The 22691-nt window shown below is 34.7% G+C and overlaps 1 protein-coding gene across 1 annotated transcript; it reads left to right on the forward strand.

The window, feature by feature from the left end:
- The first annotated feature begins 6011 nt into the window (after positions 1 to 6011).
- LOC137408399 (procathepsin L-like) lies at positions 6012 to 13659 on the forward strand. The gene is made up of 7 exons (XM_068094914.1): positions 6012 to 6237; positions 6813 to 6952; positions 7291 to 7479; positions 8525 to 8678; positions 9140 to 9343; positions 12773 to 12878; positions 13300 to 13659. Exons 1-7 carry the CDS (start codon positions 6078 to 6080, stop codon positions 13397 to 13399), a joined length of 1053 nt encoding a protein of 350 aa, XP_067951015.1. The 5' UTR covers positions 6012 to 6077; the 3' UTR covers positions 13400 to 13659.
- The last annotated feature ends 9032 nt before the right edge of the window (positions 13660 to 22691 follow it).

Below are 22691 nucleotides of genomic sequence, written 5' to 3' on the forward strand. Positions count from 1 at the left end.
TCGGTGTTAGATCACATACATAAATATTCTACAGAGTTGACCCGAGTACAGTACCCTTAGGTACACCAATCGCGGTAGATGCTGCAGTAGATTTGTTTTCGTTATAGGTCTTTATAACTATAAATAGATTATAGTTATATTTGTTTTAATATACTTAATAGTTTCCAACATACAAATTAATACGATGTAAAAAATTGTTGAAATATTATTATCCTCTGTTATTGTACGCCGCATCTCTGGTGGCCTCAGTGCACTGCAAGGGTTTCCGAAACTGCATTTTTATTGTTACTGAAGCAAAATGAGAAGAAGAAATCAATGTAACTGTTAAGCTGCTTGTAGTATGTATTATATATAAGGCAAGTGAGAGTTCAGAATGTGTATGTGTGTATATTTGATTGACTAAACCACAACTGAACACCAAATACTAACAGCTATGCTGGCTAATGAGTAGACCATAGCTATCCAGAATAATAGCCTAACTATTCAGGATAATAAACTTGCTATACAGGATAATAGCTTTATAACAGTAACTTTGATAACATGGTGAGCTAGAAAGTGAGCTACTAGCTTAAAAACCTCTTAGATTGACAACTAATCTCTTGAAACAATCATTGCTAGACTAGCTTTTCATGTAACACAGGCTACACATATGAAAGTGAAGGTTACTTGTAAAAATCATTTTAGTCGCAAGGCCTTGCTTTCATCCTCACCATTGGAAGGATGAACCACACCAATGAACAAAAAAAATTCAATTTCAGCTACAAATGTTTGTATTTAACCCTTTTACTGCCGTATGCACATTTATGCGAAATCTATGGTCGACTGCCATAGGTGCATTGTTGCAAATTTGTTGGCATGGTAATTTGATTTTATTATTTGTTGACAACAATCACCAATCTTTAGCATTGTTATAGTATTGACAGTGTTGTCCGAAGATTCATCTGTAAAATTATCCTAAATTCGCGAAGTAATTTTAAATCTTTGTTTGGGAATTTCCAACTCAGAAAGGTACATTTTTTCTTTCTGACGTTTGAACTATTTAGTGTTATTATGTCATTCACAAGTAACTCCTGCGTTAGAAAACGCAGAATTACTTGTGTTAATGACAATATAGCTGATTTAAATTTAGAATTAATTAAATGTTCAGATAATGAAAGTGACAGCACTGACTCTGATTGTGGCGAAAGTAATAGTTCTGTGAGAACAGCGAACATTGTAGAGGATTGTTATAGCTTCGTAGCGATAGTAGTTTCACATAGCTTTAGTAACGCACATGATGTAGATACATTGAAATTGTTGCATAGCTCTGTTTCTTAACATGTTGGCAACATATAATATGTGACAAAAATGTTTTAGGTCCGGTCTTAAATTGAAAAACATTGTATACCTAACGCACAGACAGATCGGCAATTTTCAGTAAAATGGCCTTCAGTAGACCAAAAGCTAAATTTGTACATGGATGGCAGTGAAAGGGTTAAGCTGACTCACAATATATAAACTAAGTTTTATCTATCATATGTACAAAATGAACAGTTGAGGATATACTTCACTGTTTTACACTCTCAGTGCTGGTCCAATTAACCACAGTAAAAGAAGGATCACTATACTACAAATGTAGCTCTGTAAGTACTTTCACTGACAAAAAGTAAAAATAAAATGTGCAATAACAAAGAAAATATAAACTATGTCAAAGTAAACTATATTGAGTGTAAGTCGAAATAAGTTACACTGCGTATTTCTATTACTCCTTCATACACATTGCCAGGCCTATGCTCCTGTCCACATGTACGTGTCTCTAAGATAAAGCAACCATAAAAACTGTTTTACTGGCTGTCACTTTACTACTATAATTTATTTTGTACACCTGATCTAGAGCTCTATATTTAGTTACATTTCTATATAATGCAATTGTCAATAGTACATGTAATTATTTGAACTTTAAATTAATGTTTTTGAGCTCTAGAATAAAGTCAACAAGAGTCGGCTTTAAGCTCTAATAAGTTAGTTTTAAACTCTACATAACAAAAATATATCATTATATGGTTTTGACATGGGAAGCATATATCAGAACAGATCAATTTTTTATGTGAGTTTGACGTTAATCACTTCTTTTTCATGTTTGAATTTATACCAAAAATAATTGTAGATTTAACTCTTTTGGTCTGCAATGGCATGTTGAATTGTTCACGACTACACGTTTTATTCGTTGAGTCCACAACACTTCATGCATACACACATTAATGCAGAGTGGATTGAAAAATAAGCCTCATTTCATTTTTGGTCGACTATAAATGGGAGATTTGGCATGTTCAGCTTTTTCGATATTTAAATACTTGTACATTTGATACAAACACAAAACTAAAATTCAATTACTATTAAACATTGCTTACTTTTGAACAACTGCAATAGCAATACAGCATTATTCGAATTAATACAAGGCAGCGCGGAATGGACCTAAACTCTTTGGCAAAACGTATCCGAGGTATTAGATGAAATGACACCAAGAATATAAAATAGGTAATATGCTATCTTAAATAATGTACATGGAAAGCCTCAGACAATAAGAAATGATGTAATCATATGTGTATCCTAGAGTTTTCCATTCTGTAGTCACCCTAGAAGTTGACATAATATGAAACTTAATATTTGAAATTTAAACAAAATTGTGCATAGGTTTTCACTTCTCCAACTTTAACACCAGCTTTGTCAAAACTATGTTTTTGCACTAATGGTGAACATGCATTCAGCTTATTGACCAAAAATCTTAAAATCAAAATTTCTTTTGCAAATTTACTGTGAGAATTTTCTCCTTCTGCTAGTGTAGATAACTCCAAATCTCACACACCCGACCTAATCAAGGTCTCTGAGATCATGACCCACACGATACTGGTAACAGTTGGCTTTCTGTTTTATACCTATCTTTCTGAGCTGAGCTGGGTTGTTGGTCTAGTTTTAGAAATAATAAAGTTCACATGGCTTAAGAATTGTAAACGGTTGTCTGTTTTTTATCCTAGAAGCTTGACACAGTCAGTGTTTTTTATGTTCCCGTTGCTTATGGTGATGAAAGGGTTGTATACAGTTTTCCTGAGGGTTTTCCTGAAAGTATTGTTTTAAGAGTACCTAAAATTCTGATTTTCAATTACTCCTTAATTTTTTCATGACATTCTTAAATGAGCAAAAGTATAATCTTTAAGAAATTCCTAGGTAAATGACTACGCCAGTACATGTAGTAATTCAATTGTTTTTAGATGTCATACAATAGAAATTTAACCCTTTTATGCTAGTTACAGAATGCCTGATAATGCAAGGAAAAACAGAAACGGTCAATTATATTTAAAACTCATCAACTTATAATATAATTATCATGAAGTGGTAGCAAATCCCTACAAATTAGTATTGCAATCTCTATGAAGTGTAAAAACCGACGCTTCTGTCTGCGCCAGAGCCATATAGCTTCACGTGCTTCATGTAAAAGTCAGATCTAACAAAGATGACGATTTGTGAGTTTCTAGCCCACAGTTCCTGACTCGGTTGCGGGATGTACACAGAAATAAATTTTGGCACCTACAATATAACTGCATGTTGACTACAATATAAATGCATTGTCGTTTCTACGGGAACTACAAAACTGCTAACACGAGTTGCATTGCGTAGTTGTAGTAGGCTGTTGTACATGTTTTTTTAGTATGCTCTTGAATATGGCTTCTTCATTGATACTATTATTATTATTACAAACTATCAAGTATGTATTACATTACAAAACAGTTATTTTATATGACTACAGCAGGTTTTAGCTTGCCTACAAAACAGTTATACTTTTTCTACTAATTACAATACAAATTAGTACCTGACTTGGCAGCAAGTATCAGCCTGACTACAAAACAGTTATATTTTTATCTAACTCCACATTAGAACCTGACTTGACAGCAATTATTCGCCTAACTACAAAACAGTTATATTTCTATTAAATACGTGTTAGAACCTGACTTTTCTGCAAGTATTAGCCTGGCTACAAAACAGTTATAGTTCTATTAAATACACGTTAGAACCTGACTTTTCAGCAATTATAAGCCTAGCTACAAAACAGTAATATTTCTATTAAATATGTGTTAGAACCTGACGTTTCAGCAAGTATTAGTCTGGCAACCAGTTAAATTTCTAACAAATACATGTTACACCCTGACTTGGCAGCAATTATCAACCTAGCTACAAAACAGTTATCTTATTTGAACTTCATGGACTTGAACAGCAATTATTAGCCTCGCTACATAAAAGTTTTACGACTTCGTACAAACTAAAGCTTGGAGTTATGAGAAGGTATTATCACTGTATGTTGTATGTAGATATTATATATTATTTAGATTTACATAGCATCTGTCAGCGAAACATAATATGCACCAAATAGAAAAACCGTTTAAAAAGTTAAATACACCAAGTTGCACAATTGTATAAAGAAACAGTACACATTTAGTACACACTGATGCATATTCCACTAATGCAAAACAAACTGACTAGAAATACAGGATGGCTAAACTATATAAATGTATGCAACATAAAAGTTAGTAAAACAGTAGTTACTACTGGATCAGGGCATCAAATAGTTATTAACGTGACAGGTAATACGCTATAATAGTCCGGTGTAAACAAACAATAAAACTGTGTTTTAAAACATATTGAAGATATGCCAGTTATCTGCATACAAGTGTACACTGGAAAGCATAACAGGAAAACATGTTTAGCTATGCATAATGGATTTTTCCATACCATAACATACTGCGGAGGTTGGATTGTAAGATGACACCATTATATTCTACGGTATCAACACATGTAAGAGTCCTATCACCCAGTGAATATTGTGGCTGTGGTTGCTCCAAGTTTCTAAATATTATCAGTTCACACTTGGCTGAGTTAAAAGGGTATTTTGCATTTAGTTGACCAATCATGAACTGCATCAAAATCAGCCTGCGTTGTTTCTAAAATAATTGTACTGCATGCAAAACACCAGTAATCGTTCTTTATTTTCAAGAAGAGTTTTGACTGCAAGCATGCAGCACAAAGCTGCTTGTTTTTGAAATGCAAAAACGAAACAAATAATGCACGCTAGAACAGGACGTCAAACACTGATGTCAAAGGTTTCTCTTAAAATTAGACAAAACTATTTTCTCACGTCCATGGTACTACTGATTACATATAATCGCCAACACAGCTACACATTTTTCAAACCGAGTTAGGAACTGCGGGCTAGAAACTCACAAATCGTTATATTTTTAGATATGATCGTGAAGCAATACGGCTCTGGTCTGCGCGACAACAACCTTAAAAAGTTTATACGATTGAGCATAAAAAGGTTCGTAGGATCAGAGCTCTGCGTAGGATACCTATAATCAGGGGCCCATCGATAAGACCCGACTTTTAAGAAGCCCATCTCTCAGAAATTCCTCTATTTTCTATAAATCGATTTTTCAGTTTGTTGCGTAACGTACTACAAAAAAAAACTTTTTATATAGATTAACTAAAAATCAAAAATTTTATAAAAAAAAATAAAAATTGCATAACATTCAATTGGATGTTTATTAAATTCTCATCATCAGTTTTTATTATAAAAGTTTCATTTTGAAACTAGCCAATCATGTGACATAAATCCCGTATTCATTAATAGTACGAACTGCGGGTTTTGATAGGCCCATTCGCAATTATTCAGTAAACCTAGGCTAAAAACAAATAATTCTAATAACAGTTCCCCGCTTTGAGCGAAACTTCTCATTTATGTAAGCATAGAGACCGTATGAAATTGTAGGATCATTTCAGTTTTAGTGTTGGTTAGGTAAGGATGCTTTTTAAATTACAGTCTGTGTACGTCAGTGCGTTATTTAGTTTTGATATCTTATTTAATGTAGATTTTAAAGCTGGGATATAGTGTGTCTTTGTATGTGATTTTGAAGCAATGATGTTATTATAGGGTTTGTTCAACTGTTATACAATTGTGTGAGGCTATTGCATCGTTAAGATAAGTGGATTCATTTTATTTTTTAGGAAATTTATATACTTCAGTAACTACATTGCTCTTACGAGAAACCATGAAGTCGTTGGTAATATTAGCTGTGGTCGTGTTGGCTGTGAATGCTGGTCCAGCTATGAAATGGTTTGAAGTTCAACCCGCTTTGGACGCCAGCAAGGATGCAAGATTATCAGCAGATCATCTGCAAACACATTGGGAAACATTCAAGAAGCAGCATTGTAAGTGGAAGACTTTAGTAGTCTTTTGTTTGGTGCATTCACGTGTTCGGCTCTGTAATAAAGATTTTGTTGTGGAACCCATTAGTCAACACTGCTACAGATTTTTCTTGTGTGATCTGCAACTAGGAGTACTTTATATACCCATCGTTTTAATTATATTGTCACTTATGCTAGTTGTACTTACATGTTTATTAAAATTAGAAATAAAACTAGCATAAGTAACTATTTAATGATACGTTATAACTATATCTTTAAAGTGAGAGGTTGTTTTAACTGGAAGGATACAAATGGTATTGCTTTTTGTAGGATTCTATGTTTAACTAACTTCTATTTGGTTGTAATTTGATGTAACTGTATTTTTTGTTTGTTGAAAAATTATTGTCTTCACTCTTTCCCTCATTATTGCAAGAGAGAAATTTTCTTATTATAATTATGAATTGTTCATAAAATTTAAGCTTAATTTTAAGATCGCTGTTTGTGATTTTACAGCATTACTTTATACTGAACAACAATCTGTTGCAACCTTGGTATGACTCGGGTAATTTTCTTTCAGTCAATGCCAATATTTTTTGTAGCCAAATCATACAGTGAGAGTGAAGAGAAGTCTAGGTATCAAAAGTTTGTGAAAAACTTTGCTACCGTTATGCAGCACAACTCTGAACAAGTGATGGGCCTCCATTCTTACTCTCTTGGTCTAAACAAATATTCTGATCTCGTAAGCTTAGAACTTGTTTAGTTGAAACAACCTTTCATTTGTTTATTTTATGGGTAATGTCTGTTAACTGTGTTAACAGGCGTAACCCATAAACAGTCAACAGGCAAGCATAGTTAAAAAGCATGTTAATGCCTGTTTAAACACAGTTAAACTGGCATTAACTATGATAATGCTAGTTAACATTTAACTATGTTAACAGCTGTGAACCTTCCAGAGTTATATGTGGCTTCTTTCAAATCCTTGCATTTATTTTGGTTTCAAATTGATAAGGATGTTGGCTGTTTGCTATTCACTCAAATGCATAACATGTTATAAAATTGACTTGATTTGTTTTGCAGGATAACTTTGAAGTGCGCACGAAAATGAATGGCTATAAAAAACCTGAAAACTACAAGAGATCTGGCTCTACTTATCTGCCCCCAGCAGCTGTCACCTCTCTTCCAGATGCCGTTGACTGGCGAAGCGAAGGGTACGTCACACCTGTGAAGGACCAAGGACAGTGTGGTTCCTGCTGGGCTTTTAGTACAGTAAGTTCATGGCCTTGTTTATTAGCTTGTGTCAATCTTAAACCCTGCTTTGTATTGTTAATTGGCAGCCATTAATAATTTGTAGTGGTGAGTGTAAGTATCATAACAGATGGCTTTGGTTTTGTTGGGAAGATGTCAGTGAATAAGTGTATTGGGGTCTAATCTGTAAATACCTCTGCGATGAATAGATAAGTTAAAATGTGGCATGTTGTTTATTGTACCCTACTACGGACAAAGGGTTATATGGTTTAGTAATCTCCAAGGGCAAGCTGTGAGTCATTCATCACATGCTAGCTGAGACTTATTCATCACACGCTTGGTTGAGTAACAGATCATATGATAGTTTGTTGACCTCTGGCCCACTCAGCTGATCATACACTCATCTTGTGACCGCTTGGGCATCGTTAGTGGATGAAAATAAGGCAGTGAAACTCAAGGAGTTTCTCATTAGTTTGAAGAATGGCTATTTAATTAAGCCTTGCAAGACAGTTGTGCACAATGCATTCATTTGGAAGCTTTTAATGCGAATGATGGCTGCCTCTGGCCTATAGGATGTTCGATAGACACCTATATCATGTACTATACATGCAGTTTGACTCTTTGCTGACAAGTGTAGCATAGAGATACGGCTCTGAAAGCCAGAGATACTAGAGTAACCTAGGTAATAGATCCAAAAGTGCTTGAGAAGCAGAATTCCTTTAGTTTACCTCCTTGAAGTAGCTGATGTTAATGCATGAAGATATGTATTTTTGGGGTCAGTGCTGACCCAGGTTCATGTTTTGTTTAATGTAGATGGCATAGAATGAGGCTGATTAGTCCTTTAAATGTGCATAAAATTTATTTCATGCGTTTTCCGAGGCATGCTCGCTGTAGGTAAATAAAAACTAGCTCTTGTCAGTTTTACTAACCTTTTGTTTCAATTGCAATATTCTTTGCAAGCATTTGTAAAAATGCCTTCTGTTGTTTGTATAGCTTTTGGTAGCAGTTATGTGCGCAAAAAGTATTTTATGTTGCGCAAGGTTATACACAGAATTTATGTTCCTAGACTGGCTCTCTCGAGGGACAACACTTCAGGCAGTCTGGATCTCTAACTTCCCTCAGCGAGCAGAATTTGGTTGACTGCTCGATAAGCTATGGCAATGACGGCTGCAATGGTGGACTCATGGACCAGGCCTTCCAATATATCAAGGACAACAAGGGTAGGTGTTTGTTCACTTACCAGCATTGAAATTATGCTAATTCATTGTTTTGAATTGATGTTAGGCAATTTATAGTACTCCTCATAATCCACTTAGTAATACCAGCTCAGGTTGTAAAGGCCTTTCAAGCCTTGGTGACTGTGATCACAAAGGCTTTGTTTGTCAGCTCAACTAGGCTATCAGAGATATCTTAGCTAAGCAGTGCTAGGTATTTGAATTGACTCACTATACTGATAGCAGTGTGCTCTATGTCCATCTACTTCCTTATTGAATATTGGGTTGTCATGTAGATTATTTACTAACTCTCTTCTGTCATACGGCGGCATGTATTCATTAGTCTTGGTGTACCATCGGATGTTTGGTTTGAGAGAAGTGAGGCGATGGTGTTGTTAGGAATACATTTGTTTCTCTGCAGTTAGTTTCCTCATGTAGTCAGTATACATGGGAATACGCTGTTGTAGGCATTGACACTGAGCAGATCTACCCATACACAGCTGAGGATGGCACGTGCGAGTTTGTCAAGTCAGGTGTCGGTGCAGAGGACACAGGCTTTGTGGACATTCCTGAAGGAGATGAAGAGGCCCTGAAGAAGGCTGTTGCCAATGTTGGCCCTGTCAGTGTTGCCATTGATGCCAGCCACGAGTCATTTCAGCTTTACAGCTCTGGTAGGTGTTCATTTCATCTAGCAAGATATATTAGAGGAAGTCATCGACTTACGACCGCATTTGTTGCCGGCCAGTCGGTCATAGGACGAATTCTGTTTATTGTTGATTCTGATCTAACTTGAATAAATTTAGCTTACTAAACACATACTTGAAGGAAGTTTTAGTATGCATTTCGGTAAACTTTAAACTAAGATTTTATGATTTATCTGTTTGCGAATCCGTTTTTACCATGAGGGATAACGCTGAACTCACCATGGTGAGCAACATATATCTCTTAAGAACATATATAGTCAGTACGCAAATTGCCAAGTTTTAATTTTGAGAGATATTATTGTTATCGTGTGGCAGAAAAAATCCGTCCGTCGTTAAGTCGAGTGGACGTATGTAGCAAAGGTCGTGAGTCGAAGACTTAGTGTAGTTGTAACCACATTTGGCTTGGCTCTGAGTTATCACTATATCCTTCTTCCTCTGTCCACACGCAGAGATCCTGTTTGCTCCGTTATGAGTAGCAGCTGTGTTTGTATCTAATCACGCGTGATCAACTCTTGTTCTCAACCACAAACAAACAACAGTTTATGTCCAGCGGCCTGTTTGGTTTTAATTAGTCAATTTTACAATGATTCATGGAGGAACTTGAGAGGGTGTGAATTTCTACACATGTGGTTTCAATAACTTTGTTATTGTTGTTATTGTACTGCGCATGAGTTGAAGTTGTGACTATAGACTTTTCTGATTGGGATGATGCAATACGGTCATCAGGCCATTTAAGATGATCTATCAACATATTTTAGTAGCTTTTATCAGAAGTATTTTAATATACAGTGCACCCTCGAGATACGATGTTAATTCGTTCCAGGGTTGGCATCGTATGGTGAAAAAATCGTATATCGGGGTATAGAGACCATTGTAATTATACAATCCAAACACCACCTGGTCAAAATCGTCAATTTTTTTTATAAAAATGTGTACATATTGGCAATTAGCAACAAAATAGTATGTAAACCTTAGTAATTATAGTTACCTACAGTAACAGTATTATATTTAGTGTATTTTAATGGTTATGATCTGCAATAAAACGCAAAATTATAATGTGTGTACCAAATGTAGTACGGTAAGGAGTTCTTGCCTTCAAAAAGTACGCATTACATAAACTTTGACTTCACTTCAAGTAAGTTTAGCTTGCTAAGCCTACACTTAAAACTAAGTTTTAGTATGTATTTTGAACTATTTTACTGAATTTTGACTTTTTATCACGAAATTTTATCCTTCAGCAGTTCCTATCTTCACTTTCACTATAAATTTTAGCCTATCTGGTTGAAACCTTTTTCAACCTAAATCAATAAGGCCGAGCGATGCAGTTATAGAAAGCAGCCTCTCGCACACTTGACCATTTAATGGCTACCGAAAAGAAAAATAAAATTATATTTTCTATACTGGACGTACATGCCTTTGGAGTAACGTGGCTTTAGCTGGTACATGTAGCGGGTAAAGCAGAGAGGAGGCAAAAACGTATCATGCTAATTATGGTGCTGTACACTTGAAAATAAATTTAAAACATAATGAATTGGAATTTTTTAGCAGGCTAAAAGAAGTTGTCCATTCCTGTCCAATTTTTCTACTTTTTCTACGAAAACATTGATGGTGCAATGCAGAAAATTGCTAGCTAGCACTTGTAAAAGGATCCAGAGAATGTGGTACAGTAGTTTGTCTTGTATGAAATGTGCACAAGAATCGATGTAACCATACATACAAAGTTTGTACGTATTTATACCCTATGGGGGGGTGACAGGGCTTTAGCAAGTTTCAGAAAGTAATGTGGATTTGTCAACTAGCTTGAGTAGCTAGTTATGTGAGTTGCATACATACATACGATGAATTGTATTCACGTAGAAGATAACAAGCCCATATGCAAAGACATGGTTAAACAAGAAAATATAACAAAATCAAAAGGAAACAAATAAAATGAATAAAATAGGAAAAACATGCCACACAAGAGATAAATAATATATATTATACATGCATTGTTTTAATGTACCAGTCCACATTTGTAAATTAAACACTTGAAATATTTCTGCGAATGTGGGATTTTTAGTATCTTCTACATCCTCGCCTTTACTAAATGGTTGCTCCTTTTTAATGCTGATCGCGTGCATAACCTAGCTCATTCAAATCTTCAGTCAGAATATCTTTCTTGTGCTTGCTTTAATGGAGTTCTTGTTTTAATAATAATTGCAAATGCTGATTGGTTGCAATCGTATTCCTTGACAATGTTAATAATACGGGTCCCTTCTTCTTACTTACGACATCCATCTTTGTTGACATAGAAATCATTTTTCCTTCATTTTGTAACGTTTGTATCGGTCTCAGATTCCATAGATAACGAATTAAATGTAGATAGTTGTAGTTATATACGTATGCTGACTTAAAAGTTTATAGTAAAAGCTATAATAACGCTACGAATGAATATTTGCTCTCGCTTGTGTATTTTACACGAAATTTTCCACGCGGACATGAGAGAAGTCGATCATCGTGTCTCTTCTAAACGTTCTAAGAATGTTTTCGGCAAACTATATTTCGGTGTCTTTTTTATTTCGACGTGTGTTATGAGCACACCGACGGCCAAATTTTAACTCGGGCGAAACTTTTTTCAAATTCGTATGGTGAAATAAAGTTCGTATAGCGAGGTGAAGATATCGCAATGTTTGACTTTGTAAGGTGAAAAAATCGTATATCAGGGTAATCGTATCTCGAGGGTGCACTGTATTAGTTTATCATTTACGATTGTTTTCTATGTTTGTGGTGATCTGACTGCCAGAATGATTTAAGGTTAACATCAACAAAACTTGATCGTGACTAAGATGTTCAAAGGAGAGATGCATAACACATTTGGCATGTATCTTTCTTCCGAGCGTTTAACCACGATCAAACTTTGCCGATTTATTCTTAAAACATCATGGCAGTCAAATCACCTCAAACATCAAAAACGATCGCAAGTGATAAAAAATACTGATAATTTTTGATATAATCTACTAACATTTTGTGGAAGTTCATCTATAACCCATAACAGAGGGCTTATGAGAATGCTTCATAGCACAGGGTAGTGAGGGTAATCCCTTTCAGGTTGTGTTCTAGCTGTAGTTGGCTGCCATCTTGTGGTGGTTGTATTATCCATTAATAATGTGAACCACTAATACTTGATCGACAGTTCATGTCTCCATACCCTGATATCTAAAACGCACCAAGATCAGTTCACTGCCTGACAAACAGATCAGATTGTCCGTGGATAACATGATGACAACCTGTCACTAGTACTTGCTCGGTTTAGTGATGCTGGGGACTCTGCTGTGCCATTATGTTTTTTCTGATTGAGTGTGAGATGTAGGCATATGTGAAGAACTTTAGTTGTACACATCTGACATCATTTGACAGGTGTCTATGATGAGAGAGAGTGCAGCACTGAGCAGTTGGACCATGGAGTGCTTGTAGTTGGGTACGGTACAGAGGATGGGCAGGACTATTGGCTGGTCAAGAACAGGTTGGTAGCATCTTCACTAAACATTGCTTTTGTTTCAGTAGACTGGCTGCTTTTGCCGGCGGATTGATTGTGTTATTGGTGAACATTCAATGATGTGTGACCTGCTGTTTTCTATGTTTGAAACAGAGCATGAGAACATTTGTGATTTTCAATGTTTTGCTTAATGAACTATGAATGCTTTTACTGACTGCATTGGGTGGCCAACTTCTCCTGTTATGTAAGTGCATTCTCTTTTAAAGTTCAACTCCAAGAATTGAGATTCAACTTGATAAATGAGGTTGTTTTTCCAGTGGGAGTTTTCTACGAATATTATAAGCTCTGGTAACCAAAATGTGTGTTTGTGTGAAAAAATGAATGTGGTTCTCTATAATGGAGCTGTTTTAGTGGGCTAATTTTTCAGCTTTGGATTGTTGTTTTTCAGCTGGGGCGAGAGCTGGGGACTTCAGGGTTACATCAAGATGTCGCGAAATAGAGATAACCAGTGTGGAATTGCCTCCTCCGCAAGCTACCCTCTCGTTTAAACGAACTTACTTAGTCTAATATAGTCTATTTTATCACAATTTTTCCGATTTGGATTTTATTAACACTTTTTAAAATGTAGCTTCTTTTGTCTTGCTTATTTTTCTCAAAAAAGGCATCCCAGACAGCTCTCTTAAAGATCTGATTGATCATTATTTCGTTTCTTTCGAATCGCTGTATCGATGCAGCAAGATGTGTTGTGTATCATTTGAGTTTATTTTATGTAAAAAGTATTCACTGTCAATAAATGTTTCTTTATAGATCTTGTTATGTGATTTGTGGCTGAACCCTGTGTGATGGTGTAGGCTCCTATTGGGGTATTCATTGAATTTTTTCAGGACATAAAATGCATGCAATAGCTATTGAAATTGGAGTAGACCTGGGAATAGTTAGTAGCACAGAAAGTCTTGCATAAATGCATAGTCACTAATCTTTTGTCATTATTCAAGCTCAGTGTCATGGGTTGACAACCTGGCTACTCTAGATGCGGATACTGTATCAAGGCTTTTCCTATAGCTGGCACTCCTACCATCACAGTTGTGAGAGCAAAACTAACTTGTTTAAATTATTGCCTAATATGCGTCATCTCATGTAGCTAAAGCGGGCTGGGCTTATGCACCGATTATGTTGTTCGGTTTGGTGATCAGGCATCTATAAAGAAGAGAAAGTTGTTCTATTGTATCACATGTGCAAATAGTTTAAACTGAGTCGTTTTGTGCACCGCTTTCAAAGAGGATTCGTATTTGTTTTATTGCGAATATGTTCCACAAAACTGAACATTATCGATGAATTGCAACTATTTCTGGTTGAAACACTTCTCAAAGCTTTTTATACTGCTCACTGAGGAAGTTGTCGGATTTAGGGAAAATTAATCTATTAAATAGACCAAATTATACTGATTAAGTCACATTTTTCTGTACAGTTACTAGATTGAATTTTTACAAAGGTCATCAAACAAAAGAGTAGCTGTCATTCTTTGTCAAAAAAACTTGGTTAATGTTTTTTAAAGTCAGTTATTCTGAATAATTGATTTATCAGGAAGTTAAGTTTGAATTTTCCGACTATTACAGCTTCAGCATTAGAACTGCTATTCCCATTAAACTGAACTATGCTGGACAACGTCAAATTGTAAAACGTCAACGACTTTAGTTTTCAAGTTACAGATGTATGTTATATAAGAGTCTCTATTGCAGTCGGCCATTTCGACAACGAATGCTTTACAGTTTAGTGAACAGTTTACTGACTTCATACAGCTCTGTTTTCTCGCCCCTTCTCTTGTGATCTGTTTGTGTCTAGTTCCTTCAACTTTACTTTAGGCTGAGCTACATCTTTGCATCTCAGGCTGGGTCTGTCCTGATTCATCTTTCCTCCATAAAATTGTGAATATGATAGTTGTCATGGCAATCACTCATGACCTACCCTGTGCTCATGTCCCAGCCATCTTGACCCCTCTTCAATTACAATATTTAGTAGAATATGAGAAGCTATATGAAACTAACTAAACTTTGTTCCATTTTTAATAGCAGAATGCCAGGTACTATTACTTATGATTTTTGCAATAATTACAAACATTGTTAGATTACAACTAATATTCGATTATAATATATTTAAAAAGATTTTTAAAAACTTAAAAGAAGACAACTTAAGTACAGAATTCACAAGAAATATGCAGAGTTGTATATGAAATCATTAAGGAAGTTGTAACATTTTACTGAATACTAGCAGCATTTAGAAAGCTACCTAATTGGTACCAGAAAATTACGGGTCGGTTTTTTCCTGCTCGGGGAATTTGTGACCTTAATAAGATGACTTCCTTGAGCCTAGTGTCATGGGCTCTTTCTTATTCAGTTTGTTCTCCTTAACTACTTTGCTAATGCAAACATTTGCATAACATAATAAGCCATTAACTAGAGTGAATATGAAGGAAGTCAGGTTTAACTATAATCTAGCTAGCTATCTATCTAGATAACAATAATCTAGCTAGCTTCGAAGTAGCGTAGCTAGTTTATAGATGCCCACCACGCAGACGTTCTTTGAAACACTCATACTGTGGCCTTACCGAAGTCGTTCATCTTTCATTGTACTTGAAGATAATGACAGAGCGTTATACCTGCCTATAGGGAGGCTGAAGAGCTGCTGTTGACTTTCCTTGAGATCACCCTGTGACAGTGCTTTTCGATTATTCTCTGCCATGCCTCCTCCTTTTTAAGAGCAAGAAAACATCTCACAGCCCTTCCTCCCCTACCCAGATGTCACGACCACAAATAGTATTGCTTGCCTATATTTTTGCAATAACACTGATATTGCAACATTTCTTATTAACATAAAAGAGAAGAAGGAAATATGGATCAAATTATAACAAATGACAACTTTATTAGCTGTAACAAATATGATTTAACACTTTATATTCCTTCTCTGTGTGCGGCGAGCATGCTCAGTGCAAACAAAACCCCTACACCACAGAGTGAATGTTCCCTGCACACATTTTGGCAATGAGAGTGTCACTGTCCTCTATTGTAGGGGAAGTGCAATTTCACTATATTCTCGGACTAAACGATCATAAGTAAAAATGTATGTTCTCCGACGTCAAGCGGGCTGTCCTTGACGAAGCTTTGTGTTTCTATGGAGGGGAGGGACAACGATCCACTATTTGAAGATCACTGTTCTTTAGGAATTTAGAATTACTGTGTTTAGTTGTTGTATTAGGAACTCCCTGATTGTTAATGCAGAAGTTAATATAGTCCACTGGCTACTTTATTGTACATGTAACAGTGGGCCAAATAGTATATTCTTCAATTCTGATCCAATGCATCTGATATGAGTGCTGCTGGTGGTGTAATCGGAGCAGAAACAAGCTCCCTTCTCAATTATTCTTGCTAACAGTTTTTGCATAGCCAGCTTAGTTGGAGTTATTGCCTCTCATCAGAATTTTAGAGCCAGCGCGGAGAAGCAGCACGGGTGTGCGCTGTGCCTTGTTTATTGTCAGTGTACCACAGTCCATGCTGTCTTGAACACTCTAGTTGGTCAGCTCTGTGGTTAAAAGAAGTATAAAGGAGGTGAATTACTGAGCAAGCCTTTTATAAGCTCAACAACGGTATTGGAGAGAGTATGCTCATTAAGAAAGTAGAATTATCTTTCCCTGTTGGGCGCAGTAGACAACTCCCTTGGTATCAAAACAGTTGGCAGCTGGGGCTATAGTTAGCTTTTTAGAGTTTTGTGTGACGCTGTATCCATATATGACCAGTTTTAAGTTTGTTCCTAGTAAAAAGTACCGAAACACATTTTATCAGATTTATAATTAGGTTTTAGTAATGTGAAAACATTCTTTATGTTGCAGATTTATTTTACAGAAGTAACTTGTTCTATTTGTCAATAACAAGAAAAATATTTTAAAAGTTTATAACTGTCAACTCTTGAATTAATATGCTTTAAATCTATAAAATGCTTTAAATATGATGTACTAAATTTAAAGGATGCTGAAGCTCCAGTTGGAAAGCAAAGCAGTGCGCTGTATTGAAAGGTTTCCAGTATTCAATACACAGCGATACCTTGTTTAAAAGTTCCCGCTTATCTACACATACACATAGCTTATTTGAAGGGATAAATTAAAAACTGGAGAGGTCAAGGTTACTTCTGATTATGTAAGTCTGGCAAGTGCTCATTATGAGCTACGCAAAAAAATTATAAATTTAACATGCGGTATATTAATACTGATGGCAAAAGAGAGTGAAGAATGTTTAATATAATGATTCGTATTAAGACGAGCATTGCAAAATATTTTTCAATTTCATTCGAATAGCATGCGTGTAAATTTTCAACACCAAATGCTAAACTGCTTTCACAACAACAACTTTTGAACACGTTTATTGAGAGCATATGAAGGCACATTATTGAGTTTCTAATCAAATGAATGTTTAGGTGGCTGGTTCTCAGGACCTTGCCAGAATTCTGAAACCAAACAGTTTTCTTGAAACCAGGGAGAAGGCACAGAGCATATGCATGTGAAATTTGAATGAAGTCAGCCAAAAATGTGAAAACGCAAGGTGTTTGAGCACACTAACAGACACAATGACAAAGTGTGAGTTATTAATTAGATTTTAGACCAATAGCCTAATATCCATAATATTAATTCTCTCAATAGATTAATACTCACAGCTGTTACTAAATCTATTTCGATGCGTTACTAATTTGTGTAGATATACAGGCCACAGCTGGTTATCCTTGCTTTTCATTTGCATTTCATCAACAGTACTGATAAATTTACATAAAATCATCTTGAACTAAAGACACACAAAAAATCTTTATATATTATGTTTGTAATGAGCACTGTCTAATTTGATATTTCCAACAGGCTATCGTAAACATACATTTGTCAATGGTCATAATTTTATCCTGTGTTATACCGTTTACAATATTGAGACTACAAGCTTTATTAACACGCATAAGCATGTCACTGATCTCTTAGCTGTAGTAAGTACACGCCAAGATGGAATCATAGATCTATTTCAAGAAGAAAATATGTAATATATAAAGTATAAAATAAGGATTAATAATAAAGGTAATAAATTAGTTTTGTCTAAAATGAGAATTAATTTTAATATTTTGCCACTTGCAACCGCAAACTATGTTCCAATGCCTTCTGCGTTGTACTTTCTTCAAAAACAGGTAATTTGATTTTTAGAAATAAAAAAGTTCATTAGATTTAACTCTGGTTTTTGCATTGTATGAAGAACTGTCACTAGTGCTGTAATCGCAAATCTATATATATATAAAACTCAATGTTTGTCCTTCTGTCCTTCTGTCCAGCTATAGCAGTAATGCAAATAATGCTCAAGGGTTAGTTATCTTGTTCATGCAAAAAGTGATCTATTTGTAAGTTGGAACACTTCAGATTTAGTGTAGGCCTCTCTTCATTGTAATGTTAAAATCATAAAATGGTGTTTATTAATCGTATCAATTTTATGCAGACATTGGTCCAACGATTAGCATTTCTCATGCATCCAATTTGCTGACCAATAGTCTTTCAGTAGACATCTTTGCTAAATGAATTCAACCTATCACAGAACTTTGCTAGGCAGTATAAAGGAACCGCATCAGATATATTTACACAAAGGTATTAATTTTAAAATGCATTTAAAAATGACGGGCGCGCTTGCTATGTTTATACTAGGGAGCTTTGTTGTTATAGGGGGGACAGTCACAAAGAGTCTCTATAGAGTGGGACCTGAGGATAAGTGGGTATTCACGGACAAAGGGTGCAGAGTCCGACAAATAACATGGTATGTATAAAAAGTATCCAACATGAGCTGGAAGTTAATGCTTTTACATTGTCAAGTTTTAACTCTCTCCTGCAATTTATAGCGCAGTAAAGCACCAACCAAGTCTACATTAAACAAATTCTGCTGATCAGATTTTTAAGCAGTTCATAAGAACGTGAAAACTGTTTTGCTGCAGATTCCTTTCAATATGCTTACTTCCTCAATTCGGTGGTTGAGATCCAATATTAGGCAAAATATTTTTAACATTTTTAAGCAGTTTATTGTTAATGTGATAAACTTAAACACTATATATGACGTACTAAAAGTCAAGGTAGCTGAAGCTCCAGTTGAAAAGCAAAGCAGTATGCTATATTGAAAGGTCTCGACAGATTAATATATATCTTTAATAGAAATCTCTGCTTATCTACACATAGCTTATTTGAAGGGATAAATTAAAATCTAAAGAGGTCAAGGTTGCTTCTGATTGCTGAAGTCTGGTAGGTGCTAATCATGAGCTACATGAAAGCCTGTAAGTTTGGCATGTAGTATATTGATACTGAGAGAAAGGTATTTTTATGCTATAGATTTTAGATTAATAGCCTTATATCCATAATATTAATACTTTTAAAAGGTTTATATAGACAGCTTTTACCCTATATTTATTTAGATGAGTTGGTAATTATTAAAGAAAAGTTGCCGCATGCCTTAAAGTTGTGACAGTTACAATGAACTGAAGGTTTTTGAACAGAACTCAACTCATTGTTTTGAAAGAGAGCTATTAAAATTTTGGTGTTGTAAAAGTTGCTGCACTCTATTAGTGTTCAGTATTACACATTCTCTTTTGTTTTTAGGAGTCGTTATTGCAACCCATGTCAGTGCATTATGGGAAGAGAGATGTGTACTACAAGAGTTTGCGATACTGAGCCAACTCCGACAATAGCTCTCCAGTATCTACTTAAGGTACTGTAAAGCCTCTATTAGACTGTCACTTCTCATATAACACTACTATAAGTGAAGGTTTAAAAAAACAGGGCCTTGGCACTCAAATAGAGGTTTTAAGGTAAATGTTAAAACTGTACAAATATTCTATCTTTTCTAGCGTTTCTCGGGTAACTAATGTTGCTTTGTTTTCATTGGTTGACTATTGTGTCTATGTGTTTATTTGCTGACCAATGTTGCAATTTTTTCATTAGTTGACTATTGTGTCTATGTTTTCATTGGCTGACTAATGTTGCTATGTTTTTATCAGGTGACTAGTATCACTAATGTTTTCATTGACTGGCTAATGTGTCTATGTTTTCATTGGCTGGCTGATGTTGCATTGTTTTTATTGGCTGACTAATGTGTCTCTGTTTTTATTGACTGACTAACATTGCTATGTTTTCATTCGCAGGCTAATATTGCTATGTTTTTATTGGCTGACTAGTGTTACTATGTTATTATCAGGTTGCTAAAAGGCTTTTTGGATACCAACCACAAATGTAGAGTACATATATAACCCTAATTCATATACATAGCTAACACTTTTTGTAATGTGAAATTTCAATGTTCACTGGTTGTACTTCAAAACAATTTTCATTTCAGCGACACAATTCAGACTACAGCAGAGAGAGAAGAGCTAATGAATTTATGCGACACGGAGGAGTATTTGGTCCACATGCTCCATTTTTTAAACAAGTTCAATGGCAGTAAGCTTTTATAATATTAATATTTATATAATATATACATTGATATATAATATTTATGATATTATATTATATAATATAATATATATTATTATTTATAATGTAACAATATTTCAATTCTGCCTTTACTCAGCCATTTTGCGCTCTAAAATGGAAATACATTGTACCCATAGTGGATGTGCAATGCAGAATTATTGACACACGAGCTTGCATGGTAAACTAACCAATTCTCACTGAAACATCTGCAGTGTTAATAAATTTTATGCATTCGGCTAAATTTTTGAATGATAATAAACGAAATAAACAACTATACACAACAAACTACCATTTATTTATCCCACGACCAAGCAAGAGTGAAACGATTGATTGGGAGAATTATGATAAATGCACATGTGCCCACAACTCCCGAAAAATTATCCGTTAACGGCCGTCACCAAACCCTTGCAACGAAATCCTATCAACAAATTTAACTATTTTTCAGTAAAGTCGTTCAAGTATAATTATGATACAAAACGCATATAAACCTATTTAAATATGTTACCAAGCCATTGAAAGGTTGACGCAAATACTTAAAACTAACCCATTTGATCGGATTATACATAAATAAACAGATTTATTAGGACGAAAATCGTCACAAAACGCCTGAAAAGCTTCGTTTAATAAAAGTTAAGACCGGAAATTGAAACGCCGAGCGACAGAGAATAGAACGATAAAGTCTTGCCACAAAACGCTTGAACAGCTTGGTTTATTAATAGTTTCGAACGTCCTACGAAACGCCAATAAAGCCGTGCGACAGATAGTAGAACTGTTTACTGTGTACTGTTTGTCTACTGTTTGAGGCGTAGACCGATTTACAGGTACGAAAATGTGGTACACAGTTTATCAGCCTACGTTTTTGTCCAATTACCGAAGGTTTTTCAAATTATCTAGAACATCAGCCAGATTTCTTTACATCTTATCTACAAGGTAGGGCGTTACTACAACGCCCTTTTATGACAAGAATATTTCTTTATTTCACTCCAGTTTGCATAAAACTTCCAGACGCGTAAATGCCAACGCTTGCTCTCTGTTACATATCGCTGTCAAAACCATTCTACATTCATCACAACACAACCAACTTTCAAACTGTATATTACACATCAGTTTGCCGTTTAACGTTTAATATCGCATTTCAGAGATATAATAAACATATTTCTTTATTGTTGGCATTGTTGTTGTTAGTTAAATTACGTACAGTAGGTTATGTCTACAGCTTGAATTAATATTTATTTTATTATTGTAAAACATAAGTTTGAGATAGTTAAATATTTATTTTATTAATATTTATTTCTGTTACATATCGTTGTCAAAACCGTTCTGCATTCAACACAACCAACTTTCAAACTGTATATTACAATATATTTTACTTGTAATATTGCATTTCAGAGCTATAATAAACATATTTCATTATTGCTGTTGTTAGTTAAATTACGTACAGTAGTTTAGGTCTACAGCTTGAATTAATATTTATTTTAACCAACAACCAACTTTCAAATTGTGTATTACACGGCAGCTTGTCATTTTACTTTTAATATTGCATTTCAATATAATAAGAGATTTAATAAACATATTTTATTATTGCTGTTGTTAGTTAAATTACGTACAGTAGGTTAGGTCTACGGCTTGAATTAATGTTTATTTTATTATTGTAAAACATAAGTTTGAGATAGTTAAATATTTATTTTATTAATATTTATTTATGTTACATATCGCTGTCAAAACCGTTCTACATTCAACACAACCAACTTTCAAACTGTATATTACAATATATTTTACTTTTAACATTGCATTTCAGATATATAATAAACATATTTGATTATTGCTGTTGTTAGTTAAATTACTTACAGTAATTTGGGTCTACAGCTTGAATTAATATTTATTTTAACCAACAAACAACTTTCAAATTGTATATTACACGGCAGCTTGCCATTTACTTTTAATATTGCATTTCAATATAATAAGAGATATAATAAACATATATCATTATTGCTGTTGTTATTTAAATTATGTACAGTAGTTTAGGTCTACAGCTTGAATTAATATTTATTTTATTATTGTAAAACATAAGTTTGAGATAGTTAATTATTTATTTTATTAATATTTATTTCTGTTACATTTCTGTTATTTCTGTTGCGTCTTTTTAGAGTCGTGCTCCCTCAAATTTATTTTATATCATCTCAAACGAGTCTCATTTACATTATACTCTGTCAATTCCTGCTGAGAACTACTTTTTCAACAACCAACAGTACCCTTTCTTTTTTCCATAATTACTTTGGTCGTGGGCTGTATGACAGTGGAATTTCTAGTAATAT

Source organism: Watersipora subatra, chromosome 11 (assembly GCF_963576615.1).
Source record: "Watersipora subatra chromosome 11, tzWatSuba1.1, whole genome shotgun sequence".
Lineage (NCBI taxonomy): Eukaryota > Metazoa > Bryozoa > Gymnolaemata > Cheilostomatida > Watersiporidae > Watersipora > Watersipora subatra.